At 26.8% G+C, this 15,962-nt stretch overlaps 1 protein-coding gene across 1 annotated transcript; it reads right to left on the reverse strand.

Annotated features, from left to right (window-relative positions):
• Positions 1-385: 385 nt before the first annotated feature.
• LOC137807478 (integral membrane protein (Protein of unknown function DUF92, transmembrane)) lies at positions 386-3,415 on the reverse strand. Its single transcript, XM_068608136.2, has 5 exons — positions 3,111-3,415; positions 2,906-3,019; positions 2,347-2,569; positions 953-1,201; positions 386-734 (listed from the first exon to the last, which is right to left on the reverse strand). Exons 1-5 carry the CDS (start codon positions 3,251-3,253, stop codon positions 603-605), a joined length of 861 nt encoding a protein of 286 aa, XP_068464237.1. The 5' UTR covers positions 3,254-3,415; the 3' UTR covers positions 386-602.
• Positions 3,416-15,962: the final 12,547 nt, after the last annotated feature.

A 15,962-nucleotide genomic window follows, 5' to 3' on the forward strand; every position in this document is an offset into this window, starting at 1 on the left:
ACCAATTACTATATTTCAAACTAGTAATCATATGCACGGTAGGAGCTTCTTGAGAATGAGCATAATAAAGATGGACAATATAATCTTCCATGAATGAATGATACAAAAATAAAATAAAAGTTCCATTACATGATCACTTGCCTTGTGTGTTTTAATTAACCATTCAAAATATGATTTAATAGTGTCAGTATTTCTACTTCTCATGTTCACATTAAAAAACCTATTCTAGCTAGATGCATCCATGAAAGGCATGTTATTTAGTTGCACCACAATGACCAACTAATGCATGACCCTTTTTGCTGACAATGAAAATTTTCTGACAACAAAATCAATTTGTGATGCCATGTGTTTCTTTGGTATTGACTATACCAAACTGTCAAACAGATACTAAAAATGTTATGTGTCGCTCTTCTAATCAAGAAAATATATGAATGACTGTGCTCTATAACCAGATAGTGCTGTCATTCAAATGTTGATGTAATCCACATAACCAATTGGAGAATGAGAATACAGCAGTATAGGAACAACTAACAGTCTAACACCAGAGTTACAAGTTTTTGAACTCTGGGACCTTTTGGTCACAATCGCTTCTTTTGATGAATTCAGAAAATGTACCAACAAGCGATTGCAGTAAAAAATGAGGTCAACAGTATTGATACAAAGTTCACTGCGTTGTTGTCAAGAACGTTGGCACCAGAAATCCTTTTAACTGTTGGTCCTGGCTTTCCAACAACCTGCAGAAGGGAGTGAGAAATTTCAAGTATCAGATATCTAAACTAAAATAGGAGGGTTCTATGGTGCCTTTTATTATGGTAACTTTGCCCCCGGAATCATCTCCTAATAACATGGAGATTTGTTCAACAAACTCCCAATGCAATATAGTAATTCAAGCATTATGCCAATTGGAAAGAGTATTCTTTATAGGTGGTGGTCATGGTGTCAGTAAATTTACCTTGCGGCGAACAGAACAAATTCCACTGAATTGTAGTGTTGCACCCAAGAGAGAGTCAATGAGACTTCCAAATAGTCCTGCAAGGGTGGCAATGGGTAAGACCAGTAGTTGCTTAAGAACTGTACTAGACTCACATCTTGTAGTTGAGAAACCCAGAAGAACAAACGACAATCCAATGACGCTTCCAGCTGCTGCAGCTGCGAGAATTCCTGTTTTTGTCACACCACCGTTTGTACCTTTCTTCACATGCTGATAATCACAGAGAAACGAATTAGTAACCACAATTTCTGAAACTCAGTAGCAATATTCTATCTGAATTTTCTATTTAAAGATCCACAGTGTAGTAAGCCACTTGTCATATCATGGATTCCAAGCCAGAGTTTGGAAACACTAGTAAGTAGACATGCGGTTTACACAGATGCCCACAGGATAAGTGACAAGAACAGAATGTGAGAAATAATTTAGGGAGGCTCAGAATCTTAAACTCCCTTTGAGCTTTCAAACGTCACAAAACAAAGTTGAATTCTTGACAAAAAAAGTGGTATTTTCCCTCCCTAACCTATTTTTAGTCTCAATTTAGTCCCTCGAGTAAGCAAGTTTCACATTTAAATCCTTCAAATCCATAGCAACGTGAGACAGATGGAACAACTGCCTATCATCATTAGAATCCTATGCAACAGTGCCCATCTAGTACATGTCACCCAATTCAGCAATTTATCACTAACATAAAGCTAACTTCACCTTGTAAAGACTATTCTAATAATATAACAAAGTGAAGCTAAATTTGGCTACATTCCATATTTCTTACAATCAGGTGGTCCATGGATGGACCAATAGGTGTGGGTTTCATTTGGGAGCAACTAGATTGTAAAAAAAAGTCTAAAAGAGATTAAACCGAGAGCCAAAACATTAACAATCTAGGAAGCATGGATACAAATACAACACATTGGGCACAGAAAAAATACAACACGGAACTAGGGATATGACAAAATTTAGAAATGGTAAGACATAACATGGCCATAGTGCAATATATAAAATTAGCATTTAATTAGAAGAATCCAAATGTCCATTTGTGTTGAATAAGGGAATGTCTCTGACACGGTTAGGATAAGTGACAAAAATTAATGATGGACCAAAATTAAATTTTCATCAAAATTAAACAAAGGGAGTTAATGGCCAAGATTATGGGGAAATGGAGCTTGTAACATCAACTACCAAACATATTAATTGAGACTTATGACAAACATTCATAAATGTTTCTAATAAACTAAACACCAAACCCTCTGGTCGATACAGTTGCCTTAAAGTGGTGTTTAAGTTGAACTAAACAAGACAACACAAAATATGGATAAAATGATCCAAGAATGAAGGACTTTGACCAAGACATTATTCACCTTGAAGGTTGTAATTAGACGGGGTTTATCTTCACTGAGAATTCCAAGCTCCGAAGACCAAGTATCCCCATTGCAACAGGAATAATGGCCGATAACAGCACCAATTAGAGCCGTGATCAAAGGTGAATCTTTAGAGTTCAAGCATTTATCCTGTCCTTCAGTGAGCACCCATATAGCTACAATTAGAACCGAGGCAATGCCACTATTGGCCAGAACTTGTATCCTGAAAGAAAAAAACAAGGAAAATTAAGTCAAAAAGAAGAGAAAAACTAAGTGTGGATAAACAAACTTGGGATCCTCATAAAAATACCGTAAAAATTCCAAGGACAAACTTTTATCTGAAAGATTGTATGAAAACAAAAACAAAAAAACTCATCCCTCAATTCAGTGACAGCAAAGAAATATTTCAATCATCATATCTGTTACTCCATAAAATAATTCATCCAAATAAGGACACAATCAATCATTCCTAACTAACAAAACAAACAACCAATCAACCTTTTAAAACAAAATATTCAAAATCAAAAACCTCCAAACAGACAAAAAAGACAGAACTCACCAGTTTCTTTGCCCACCTTCTTTAAATTCAGGATCGAGTGTTCGCTTCCTATCCTCTCCAATCTTTGTGAGAGTGGACGAAGAAAAGAAGAAGGCAAGCAGCACAGCCCCAAACCTTGACGACCCACAATCCAAAGGAACACAAAGATTATTTTTTGGAGTCACCCAAGAACAGAGAAGAAGAGAGAAGAGTGAAGAAGAATTACCTGTATCCCACAAAAAAGTGAAGAGCCATAACGAAAAACCCTGCAATAGCGCCAGAATTGCTGAGGGATTTCTTCTTGTGAGCTCTGAATGCGATTAGGAACGCAATGAAAACAGACACAAGGAGTTGAAAAAACCAATCCATTTGAAATTAGAAATTGCTGTGCAGAGAGTTGGTTTTAGAACATAACTGTAACTACTTCATCAAACAATTGACTCTGTTATAGTTATAGTGGCTGGTCTGGTCACCCTCACTGCACAACAACCATTCACCACCAGATTTAGCTTCTCTCAAATGAGAGGATCTGTTAGTTTTATAAAATAAAATGTAATAAAAATCATAACAAAAATCAATTGAAAATGGTTATAATTAATTTTATATTTTATAATATTCTTAAACCATATTATTTATAATTTGGTTTAATAAAATAAAACCAATTGAAATGGGAGAATCTATTTCTTTTATAAAATAAAATATAATAAAAATCAAACAAAAATCAATTGAAAATTATTATAATTAATTTTACATCTTATAATATTCTCAAACCATATTATTAATAATTTTAAATTTTGTGAAACATATTTTATTCTATCATAATTTTAAATAAATGATGTTTTAATAATAATTGTATAATATGGAGTCAAAAAAAATTCCATGTTGGTCTTTGTTTTAGACATAGATGTGACTCTCATACTCAATGTAAACCTAATCAACTCTTGTCAATATTCTTTTATCAAATGAATATTAGCAAGTAAATTAATTAATCATTTTAAATTTGAATATTAAATACAGATATAAATTGGGTCAAAAAAGTATCATTTATAATAGGTTTATTAGACTAAAATAGAGTTACCTTGAACAAAAGAATACACTTGGAAAGAAATATAAAATAGAAAATGAATCTAGCAACTTTCTCACCAGGCTAATTGGATATCGTTTTTAAATAGAAACTTAAATTTTTTATATTTGTTTAAAAAAAATTATGACATTTCATTTTTTTAAATAATTTTTGAATTCTTAATATTGTTATGATAATTTTTATTTTTATTTGCAAGATTCACGTGTAGTCTTTGCAGGGTCGAAGAGGAGATTAATACTCATTTGTTCTTTGAGTGCAGAGTTGTTTGATTATTGTGAAATTATTGTTTGGAAGTAATTTGGATCGGAATAGTCAACAAGGTTTGGAAACATAAAAACAGGATAAAGGAGGAGTAGTACACATACTGGAAGTTTTTGTTTTGGTCCAATTAAAGGTTTAGGTTACATCCAAGTCACAGTCTGTGCATTTTTCCTTTTCTGATTGGTGCATAGATTCGTTGGTTTGTATGAAGATGATCTCATGATGTATTCATTTAAGTTCTATGATTATTTGTCTCAGGTGACTTTATCAAGTTTGTAAGGATGAATAAAATACATAAATTCAAGTTTGTAAAATTAAATTAAATTTTAAAAATGATTTGAAACAACAGATAATAAGTTAAATGAGTGGGAATCTCTTGAATGAACTAAACTAACTGCTATATTATTTAATATTTGAACAAATTAATAATTTAATATTTTAAATACTTATCTAGTTAATTGAATATATAGTTAAGTAAATTAAATAATAGTTATATTATTATCATTATTATTTAATAATTTTGGTCAATTAAGTTTAATTTTGGGTTTTACATGTAAAATGTCATCATCCAATTTTATAAAAGATTAAATTAAATTAAATTAAGTTTTACTAAATCATAAAGAAAATTCAACTGTTTGAATGGGATTGAATTGTGGGATTATCCAACTTAATGCATATTATTTTAGTTATAAATTTAATTTAAGTAAACTAAAATTACAAAGTTATCATGGAGGCTTGGGTGTTATCTTGGTTGGACTGTTTCTACCTGCACCTCCATACACAACATGAAAATATATTTTTTCCTTCTTGTGTCACCCCTATAGAGTAGTTTCTGGATTGTGTAATTCAGAAACTCATTTGAAAAAAGACTTTCGGATTACATAATCCAAAAGTTAAATAAGACTTTCAGATTATGTAATCTGAAAAATAATCATGCATCTGAAAAATGACTTCTGAATTATGTAATCCGGTAGTTAATTACAAATTTGAAAAATGACTTCCGGATTACGCAATCCAAAATATTATAAAGGGGTATTTTTGGAAATTTAAAAACTTATGGAGGTGAGAGAAGAAGGTATGGAGGTGCAGGAAGAAACAATCTCTTGGTTGTTGACAGTTTCTTTGCTAGTTGCTAGTTGTTGGACGTTTATCTGATTAGGTCCAGGTTGGGCATTTTGACATTTTTACTATTGACAAACCTCTTATTTGGAACATAAGAAGAGTCTCATCTTTCTACTAAAACTCAATGTTCTGATGTCAAATTCTTCTCAATCACCCTTCTAAATAAAGTTTGTACTAAGACTTTATTTTATTATGCACATGTTCTCTATCTTGGATATGTACATTATATATAAGAACCTCTATCTTTAAAATAGATCCAAGTATGTTCCTGGAACCATATCTCTGGTAATACACTGTCATTCTGAATTTCTGAAAAAATAAAAATAAAGTGTAATTTATATTTTAGATTATATAATTTAATCTGAAATTTTGTAAAATAAAATTAAAGTGTAGTTTATATTTTAGATTATGAGATTATTTTCTAGAGTTTGAATATTTTTTTAATATTTGTGATTAATTTTCGAATTATGTAATCCAGAATATATCCAAATTACATAATATTTTTAAATATTTTTTAAAATATATATACATATATATATAATCTAAAATATTAATTTTTTAAAATATATTTTGAATTATATAATTCAGAAGTTATTTTCATATTAGAATGGATATTTTTTAAATTATTTTCAAATTTTATAAATTCAGAAAATACGTCTGGATTTGAAAATATCGGTGTTACAAGAATGTATGGAATTGGAAGAAAAGCTAGTTTAAATTGGGCCATAAGTTCATGAAATTCGAACAACTGTTCACCTAGAAATAACTGCTTCTTCCAGCATCTGCATCTCTATATGTTCCTGCAAGATGGTGAAAATACCTTTTTATTTTTTTGTGTCACTTTTATAGATTTATAAAATCTGAAAGTAATTTAAAAAAATATAGATATTTTGAATTATATAATCCGGAAGCTAATCTTGAATTCGGAAATAGCTTATGGATTATATAATTTAGAATATATTTTTAAAAAATGGTATTCCGGATTATATAATCTATAAGTTTGGATTTAAGAGTAGCTTTCGAATTATGTAATTTGGACGTACATATGAAAAAAGACTTATAAATTACATAATTCGGAAGTTAATCTCATATTAGAAAATATTTTCAGATTATGTAATCTATAAACTAATCATGCATTTAAAAAACAACTTTCATATTATATAATCCAAAAACTAATTACAAATTTGAAAAAAACATTCAAATTATGTAATTCATAATATTATAGAAAAATATTTTTGGAATAAAAGAATATGGAGGTAAGAAAATAATATATGAAGGTGCATAAAGAAGCAATCCTATAAGTTGGAGTTCATTCCTTAGTTGCCCCAAGTCCAAAATATATTGTATTTAAGAAATAACTACTTTTTTTTATAATAAACTGATGTTAGAGAAAATAAAAAATCATAAATAATTGTTATTATGATTCTTAAAAATAATTAAAAAATATTTATACAAATTTTACAAGAACAAAAGAGTGATGTGTTATTTTTATTAAAAATCAATTCTTTATCATACAAAATAAATAAAATAAAAATTTTACTTTTTAAAATAATAAAACTTTGATTCACCTGATTGAAAAAAAATGGAAAGAACTTGACCATAATCATTTTCAATCTTTTTCTATAATTTTAATTTGTAAAACTAAAACTAAACACGACAATTTCTTACTTTAGGAAAACTGAGAAGTGGATTAGATGTGAATAGTCAACAGTCACTCACAAAATTTATGGTAAAATGATTGATAGTTGATTGTTATGTAGTAAGTAGAAGAGGGTGTTTCACTTATAGAGTCGTTAAAAAAATACTTAAAATGTTATAATGAGAAGAAAGTGAAAAGTTATAGAAAAATAATCTTTCTTTCACCAAATATAAGATTTTTAATCCAAGTGTATTACGAAATTAACTTTAGACCTAACTCAACCCCCATAAAATCGTTTCATGAGGTTGAGGTTTGCACCCACTTATATACCATAAAAGGTTTTAATCTCTAGTTGATGTGAGATCTCCAACGGTGTGCAATATAAATTTCTCAAAATAATTTATTCTAGTATTTTTCTTATAATTTATGCCAAACTTGAAAAAACAAAATCAAAAATTATATTTATTTACCTATGAATTTAAAAGAATGTCATGACTTAAAAAAATATGTTGTTGAATTTATATATCAAATTAGACACTGTTATGTATGAAATGAAATGAAATAATAAAATTTATATTTAAGTTATGCATTTTTTAGTTGGTTACAAAATTATTCACACAAAAAATTGTTACAAAGTAAAAAAAAATATGATCAATAAAAAATTGGGTATAACAGAAGAAACTAGTCTTTTATATGACGAATATACAACTAATGCCTTAATCTCCTCAAAATCTCCTCAAAAAGATAGACATCCACATGTCCGAAAAGAACTGCCACAGTCCAACTTGCATTAATTTTAAATTACTCTAATTGGCATACATAGAAAAAAATGTGTTTTACATAAAAAAAACTCTAACTAGAGATAATTGAGAGATAATATTGGTTTACATTGATTAAAAAACTAACCTTAATTATGATGTTAAGCAAAAATTAATCATAATTAACTTCAACTTGAACCCTTGTTCGCATATGTTGAAAAGAAGGATTTTTAGGTTTATTACTTTTTGTTTTGATAGAATTGATGTGTGTGTATGATATGTCTTGCGTCTTTAGGTTTCTAATATTAGAAATCGTATTTTTTTTTTGTCTTTTCATTATTATCATGATATTAGAATTAAAGTTATGAGTTCAATTCTTAATGGGATAATTGTTGAAGAGAAAACTATTGTATCTAATTATCTAATGATTTAGGTCAAGTGTGTCAAGTCACAATTGAATAGTGATTTGGATTGTTAGTTCTTAAGTTATAGGTTTTGCACGAAACTTAACATAATGTTGTTATTAAATGTTTTCAACATGATTTGGATGGTGAGTACACTTCTAATAAATTTTGTGAATTACTTGTCACTAATGGTACTTTTTTATCAAACTTCTTGTATTGATATTCCTCAATAAAACGAAGTTGTTGAAAGAAAACACATGCACAACCTTGAAACTACTCGTTATCTTTTATTGTTTGTTTCAATTCCCAAGGTGATGTTTTTCTTATTATTGTTTATGTTATTAATTGAATTTCATCTTCTCTTATCTCAGGCATGTATCCTTTAAAAAAATTGTATGGTTGTGCTCTTGAACATTCATCCTTAAATGTTTTTTGTGTCACTTGCTTTGTTCATCATCTACAAGTAAAATATAGTAAATTGTCCCCGTGTTCTGCAATATAAGTTTTTCTTTGTTATAGGGATGGTCGTTGTTATGATCTTATCAACCACAAATCTATATTTCTCGTCATGTTATTTTCCTTAGGTACATTCTATTTGACTCTCACAATCCCACAAGGTTTGATCTCATATGTATTGATCCTTTTCCAAAAATGATAATGTTGTAAGCAATCTTGAAATTGAGAATACAAGTATGATATTGGTACTACTAAAGCTCAAGATACTCTCATGACTTCCCAAGAATCTCGTGTGACTCTTGACCCTCCACCTTCTTATTATCTTCTATATGTTCGTAAGTCCACCCAATTACTAGATTTTTTTATTTTTTTAATTATTTTTCATTTGCAACTCTTATTATCCTTTAGGTCCCGTTTGGTTCAAGGCGACGAAAATGATGCATTCACTTTTTGTATGGAAAACATAAATACTAATGCAGTAAAAGTTAAAATTACACGAAAAAAAAAAAAATCACTCAGAACTTTCTTCGATGGATTGCGAAGAAAGTTAAAATTAACTAAATAAATATATATTTACTTAATTAATTTTTTTATCCTTTTTATCTTAAACTTAAATTATTATTATTTGTATTTAAAATAAAATATAATTTAAATATTAAAAAAATAATCAAAATTGTAAAAAATAATTATTATAAAATAACATAATTAGTCATATTATATAAATTATAAATATAAATAACAATAAAATAAATATATTTTTTAATAATAAAGAAATAAAATTATAAATAATTATATTAATTACAAAAAGTAAAGATAAAAATAATAATATTATTTAGTGTAAAAATAAGTTTTTAGCAAATATTTATGACTATAAATATTTATATAATATTTTAATTAAAAATAATTATAATTTGTTATAAATTAATTAATTAAATTAATTATTTAATAATTTTTAAATGTAAGGGTACATTGGTAAACTTATATTTTTATATATTATATATTTATAATATAAATATAATAAAATAATTTATCAGAATATAATATAATAGTAATAAAATAAATATATTTATATAATAATAATATAAATGTATTTATATAGTAATAATAAAAGAAAATAAACTAGTATTATAAATGTAAACTATGAAATAATAATAATATATTTAAAATTTAAAATAGGAATAATAATAATAATAAATTATAAATAATAAAAAAAATATAAATATAAATTACATATTTAATAATAATTAAAATAAATTTATTAAATAATAATATTAACAAAAATAAAAGTTAATTTTAATTTTGATTTGATTTTGTGAAAATATTTTTTTTTTAAAATGGTAAATTTGTAAACTTACATTTTAAAAATATAAAAATCTCCTCACAACCATCCTATCACACACAAACTTCAATAAACTTTTCTCACAAATCCACTATAATATACCATAATCCAAACAACCTCACTTTCTTTACACTTTTCTCTCAAATCACTCTAAATCCACTCCCTCAAATCCTCTGCCCAATCCAAACACACCCTTAGGGAAATAAGTTATTGACTCTTGGTGGGTTTAGAAGATTAAAACAAAGTTGAACGGGTCTATTGAGTGTTAAGACTCGTTTAGTCACTAAAAGATTTTATACAAAATATGACATTGGTTATACAAAAACCTTTGTCTTGGTTGTTAAGATGATTGTCATTCATACTTATTATTGTTGTCTTTATCCATTAGTGGGATGTTTTTCCTGATGGATGTTAAAAGTATTTTCTTAAATGATGATCTAAAAGAGGAGGTTTACATGATGCCTCCTCCAGATGTTTCTCATAGTCTAGGAAAGTGTGTAGTTAAGAAAGATTCATTATGGTCTTAAACAAAAAGCTGCCCAGGCTTGATTTGAGAAGTTCTCTACATTTATTTCATCTTAGATTTTATTCTAGTGATTGTGATTTTGCTTTGTTTTTTAATACTACTTTTCATGGTCATGTTATTCTCTCCTTATATGTTGATGACATGATAATGTAGATTAGATGTAAAGTTAAGATTGCAGTTGACAAAATAGTCTAAAATGAAGGATTTATATTTTTTTTTGTTATTTATAGGTATTGAATTTGCATATTTTTCTTGAGTGCTTTGGATAGAAATTCTATGTATTCCTATATATATATATATATATATATATATATATATATATATATTTGTGATACTCAGTTTTAGAGTCTTATATTTTCCTCATTATCTTTCTTAGAATTGTATACTTATTTTGATGTTGATTGGATTTGTGACCTTACTGATCGTAAGTTAACTACAATTTTTTTGCATTTTTCTTGGAAATTCTATTATATTTTGAAAGAACAAGAAACAATATATTTTTTATCATTCATCTACAAAATTTGAATATATTGTCATGACTCTAACCACTATTAAGATTGTTTGGTTGCGTTGACTCTTTTGTAAGATAAGTGTTTATCTTTTTAATCAAATTTGTGTACACTGACAATAAGAATGTTATTCAAAATTATTTATAATTTAGTATTTTGTGAATATTGAAAGATTGATATTTCATTCACTATTATCTTTAATTTCATATATGTAGATTGCCAATTTATTTACAAAATCTTACAATATTAAAGATTTATTTGCTAACAAACTCTCAATACTTTCTAGAGAGATGTTAGATGACAAAAATATATAAAAATCTAAAATTTTGTATCAAAGTTTAGGGTCACATTTTAATTTCTATTAAAATTTCCTGTAAAAATAACACATTTTTATTACAAACCATTTAAAAAAAACTATAAAAGAAATTATCCTATAAAACATATCCATCTAAATACACTATGGTGAACTAATTTGCATATCTGCTGCATTTATTACGCATGTACTTCAATTTCTAAGGGATTTTTTATATTCTTAAACTAATATTCAGTTTTTTTCTCATTTGCACAATTGGAGAGGATTGATATGACTACCATACATATATTAAAAAAAATTATAAAAAATAATGATGGTAGAGTTTCTAAAAGAACTGACACAAAGAAAAAAAAAAGTTATATGAGACTGGTGTGTACTTAGCATCCCAATAAAAATGAAAGTTAATTTTTTGGTGGTTATGCATTAGAGACAACCAATGGAACACAAATTTACAAAATAGTGTTGGTTAAGCCTAGATAAAGAAAAATATATTATTTAAGTAAGTTTAGGGGACACTAAAATGAATATAAAATTAAATAGTTATTAAGAAGTGAATTTTAGGTTTAACTTAACCTCATAAAACCAACTTATAAAGTGAGGTTTACACCCACTTATATACTATGAAATGTCCTAATCTCTAGTCAACGTGGGATCTCCAACAATAATTAAAATTAGCGTCGCCGTTAGGAACACTACGTGAGAAAGCAAATGTGAGTAAATTGTTACCATTGGAGACACTACCTAAGAAATAAATATGAGTAAAATGTACTTAAGGAGAACAAAATGGCAACGGAGACAAAAACGAAAAACAAAATTAATGAGAGTGAAATGGCCATGAAGAAGACGTATGGTTTTTGGGAGAAATCTCAGGATTATGAGTTTGGAAGTTTGAGACAAAAATGAGAAATTGAAAGTTTGATAAAAAGAAATTGTGAGACAAAAATGTTTTAATGTTTTGTTTTTGTTCTCATTAAATAACTTAGTCTTGGCTAAGGTGATAATAAACGTCCACGTCACCTAGACATATGCTAAATGTAATCAAATATTAACTTGCATTCACTTTGTGCCCCTCATTCTCGACGTAGTATCATTCCGCAACTTATTATGTGATTGCATATACTTTGTGTCCATATTTTAGACGTTAACTTATTATTATTTTAATAATTTATAACGTGCATTCATTTTGTGTCCCTATTATAGATTCAATATAATTTTGTCACTTAATTTTTTTTCCATTATATCTACTTTGTGTCCTCATTCTAGACGTTAACTTATTATTATTATAATTATTTTAATAATTTTTAGTGAGTTAAAGATCTTCCTTGTGAACACAATATTTGACATTTATATTTGTGTCCAACTTGAGTAGACTTTACCCATGCTAGTGGTTTCTTTTTTATAGTCCCAGTAGTTAAAATGATTTTTTCTGATAAAACTAGTTTTTTTATAGATAAATTCTTCCTTCACCTTATAAATTATGATGTGTAACCGATATTTTTTTTTAAATTTCTAAAATTATTCTGAAGTGAAAAATCTAAAAATTCAAAAAATAAATTTAAAATATATTTTTGAATTCTGTAAATAAAATTGAAAAAAAAAACCTTTAAAAAGGGTAATTCTAAAATACAAAAAAATACATTAAAATTTGACCACAAAGTTTTGCCTTCTTTAAAATGTAAAAAGCACATTTCCTAACAAAAAGAACAGGAGTGCATAAACAAGGAGAGAGATAAAACAAAAGTGAGAGAATTATCAGTGAAAAGGAATTGAAAAGGTGAAAAGGAAAAATACTTCTTCGGGTTCTTTTTACAATTCTTTTTACAAGAAATAAATAATAATGTATTTATATTATTTTATTATTATTTTATATAAAAAAAGTATGCAAAGACTGTGAAAGTGGGTTGGAGATGTTCTAAATTTGAAATGTGGTGTGTTTAGATTTTCAACCTATAGAGTTTGATGCAAAAGGCTTCAATTTCTTTGTGATGAATAACACAGCTGTAGACAGCGATGTGTCGTGAGAGTGCAGGCCTACTGCACTGTCTTTTTTCAACTATAATGCATTTAATACTTAGCTCTCTCTTCTACTTTTCATTCACTACTATTCATATTCAAGAATGGGACTATGCTCTATAACAAATAAGTGTGTGGAGTTTATCACCAACATTAGCCTTCTTCCTACATTTTACAACAATAACAATTAATACCCACCAACAATAATGCACTTCAATTCATGACTTTCCTCACCCAAACCCTTTTCTTATTATTATTAAACTTCAACAACTATAGGAATAATCAAACCATGGAATGTCAAAAACATATTGCTATTAACTACCCATTTTCTAAGCAAACATCTGAAAATGATTTCAAAACCCTCATAAATATTATACCTTTTTTTTTCTTATTATCACTTCACTTTCAAGAGTGTGTGATATATGACATTTTCAAAATTTTGAAGCCCTAAAATTATGAAAGATTTCTGAGATATATAACATAAATTAAACTTTAATTTCTCATTTCATATTTAATATAAAGATTTAAATGTTATTTCTAATTCATTTTTTATATTTTATTTTATATAAAATTAATAAGACGGAGTATTAACTATCATTGTATTGTTTGATTAGACATAATTTGAAAGATTACTTATTTTTAATAGTTCACTGATGCATGTATTTTAATTAACATTTCATATACAATATGAAATTTAAGTTGATTACATTTTATTTTATTTTTGGTGTCATGAAATGTCATTATTTTTTATAGAAACAATGAGGTCTCACTATGTATGTGTATATGTCTTGGAGATTCTACCAAGCAACCAAGAGTTCAATGTGTTACTCTCCCAGTCAACAAAGAGCTTAACAATTAATTATACTTTATATAATTTAGGATTTAGGATTTAAATAAATGAGTTGTATGTTTAAATGATATGTGAACGAGGGAAACGAGGAGGTGTATGAATTCATGGTGTGTTAACTCATTCAACCAATTAATGATGAGAAAGTTGAAACACAAATATATATGACATAAGAAAACAAATAAATTTATGTTGCATCATTTATGCTTTAATAAATAAGTTATATTAAATTATTTAAAAATGTTAAAATTATTTTATAATACAAGTGTTATTAGCAACTACTTATTATATCGTTCCACTATCACACTTATTTGTGATTTTACTTGTTGCACAAGAAGTTGCTCTCATGCTTTAAACAAACAATAAATTCATTATTATGAAAATCAATTTTTTTATATCTTACATAAAACTTATATATAGGTCCTAACCAATTTTATTTTATTTATTATAGTCTACTCCAAATATAATATTTTAAAGGATTGACCAAGTACAAAATAAAAGAAGTTGATGTGAATACAATACAAGATATTCATTTAAAGTACACATTAGCTGTTCTTAAAGTTGTTATATCCATCTAATATATAACATGTATAGCTGGAAATTGCTTTGTGACAACTCTACCAATGACAGTCAAATAACTGTTGTTAAAATCCTATTTTGCAGTGATGTTAACAAAGATGTATACTGTAAATCTATATTTACTTCATCACCACAAACATTCAATTCATACTATAACACAACATTTCAATTATATTAGAACAAGCAAAAATTCAAAGAATTTAACTATTCAAATTTCTAATCCAAATTTGCATTTCAAACATCATCATCATTTAATTTCAAACTATACCCAATCTTTCCTAATGTTTATTTCTTACTTTCATAATTTATCAAAGCCAATTTCCCTTACCTAAAATGTATTCATCTCCATTGAAACTATTAAAAAAAAAAAAGTTAAATATTACAAGAAAATCTAAAATTATATGCTGTCCAAATTCATATAGGCGAAAAAAATCCGTATATAATGCAACATATTTTATTTTTAATTTTTTATTATTTATTTTTATATTTTTTATTATTTTCAATTATTATTTACAATTATTATTTATGCTTATTTTTATTATTATTAATTAGTGAAAATTAATATTATTATTACTCATAATATTATTAATATTATTATCACTGATAATAATAATATTATAATAATTATTATTAATAATATTATTATAATAATAATTATCAATATTAATAATATTTTTAATACTAAATAAGTGCTAAGAGATTATCTATTTTGCTTCTAAGATGTTAAACCTAACTAACAAACACATAAATATATGGAATCAGACTAATACAGATTAATTTTTTTTTAGGTCATTCACATATATACCTCAAAATCACATGCAAACCAAAAAGAAAGAAAACTTTAAGAGAAGAAAAATAACTTAGCATGAACAATATTTTCTTTAATTGAGTTAGATTTATTCTCAATAATTTAACTTATAGATTAAGTGAAAGGGGGAGGAAGTTTTTTTTCAAGAAAATTCAAAACCAATGGAAATTTAAAGGTGACTTGATTCAGGTTTTGCATTGAGAAAGTAAAATTTTGATAATTAAGTTCAATTTGGGCGTAGGATTTTGGTGTGAGAACTCGAATCAATCTCATTCATTTGATTAAGCGAATTATTTTTCATACTTTTATTCCATTTCATCGGATTTTTTCACCCTTCTATCCGTTCGTTACCCACATTATGCATACAAGCAAAGTGTCTTTATTAAATGTTCTTACAAAAAGGGACCAAGAACACTCGAA

The sequence above is a fragment of the Phaseolus vulgaris genome, chromosome 3 (genome assembly GCF_051622355.1).
Source record: "Phaseolus vulgaris cultivar YP4 chromosome 3, ASM5162235v1, whole genome shotgun sequence".
NCBI classification, from domain to species: domain Eukaryota; kingdom Viridiplantae; phylum Streptophyta; class Magnoliopsida; order Fabales; family Fabaceae; genus Phaseolus; species Phaseolus vulgaris.

Coding starts and splice junctions, on each gene's coding strand:
- LOC137807478 (XM_068608136.2), bottom strand. CDS start 3,253: ATGGATTGGTTTTTTCAACTCCTTGTGTCTGTTTTCATTGCGTTCCTA. Junction 2,570..2,905: donor GAAGGTGGGCAAAGAAACTG/GTGAGTTCTGTC, acceptor TTTTTCTTTCAG/GATACAAGTTCTGGCCAATA. Junction 1,202..2,346: donor GTCTAATTACAACCTTCAAG/GTGAATAATGTC, acceptor TGTGATTATCAG/CATGTGAAGAAAGGTACAAA.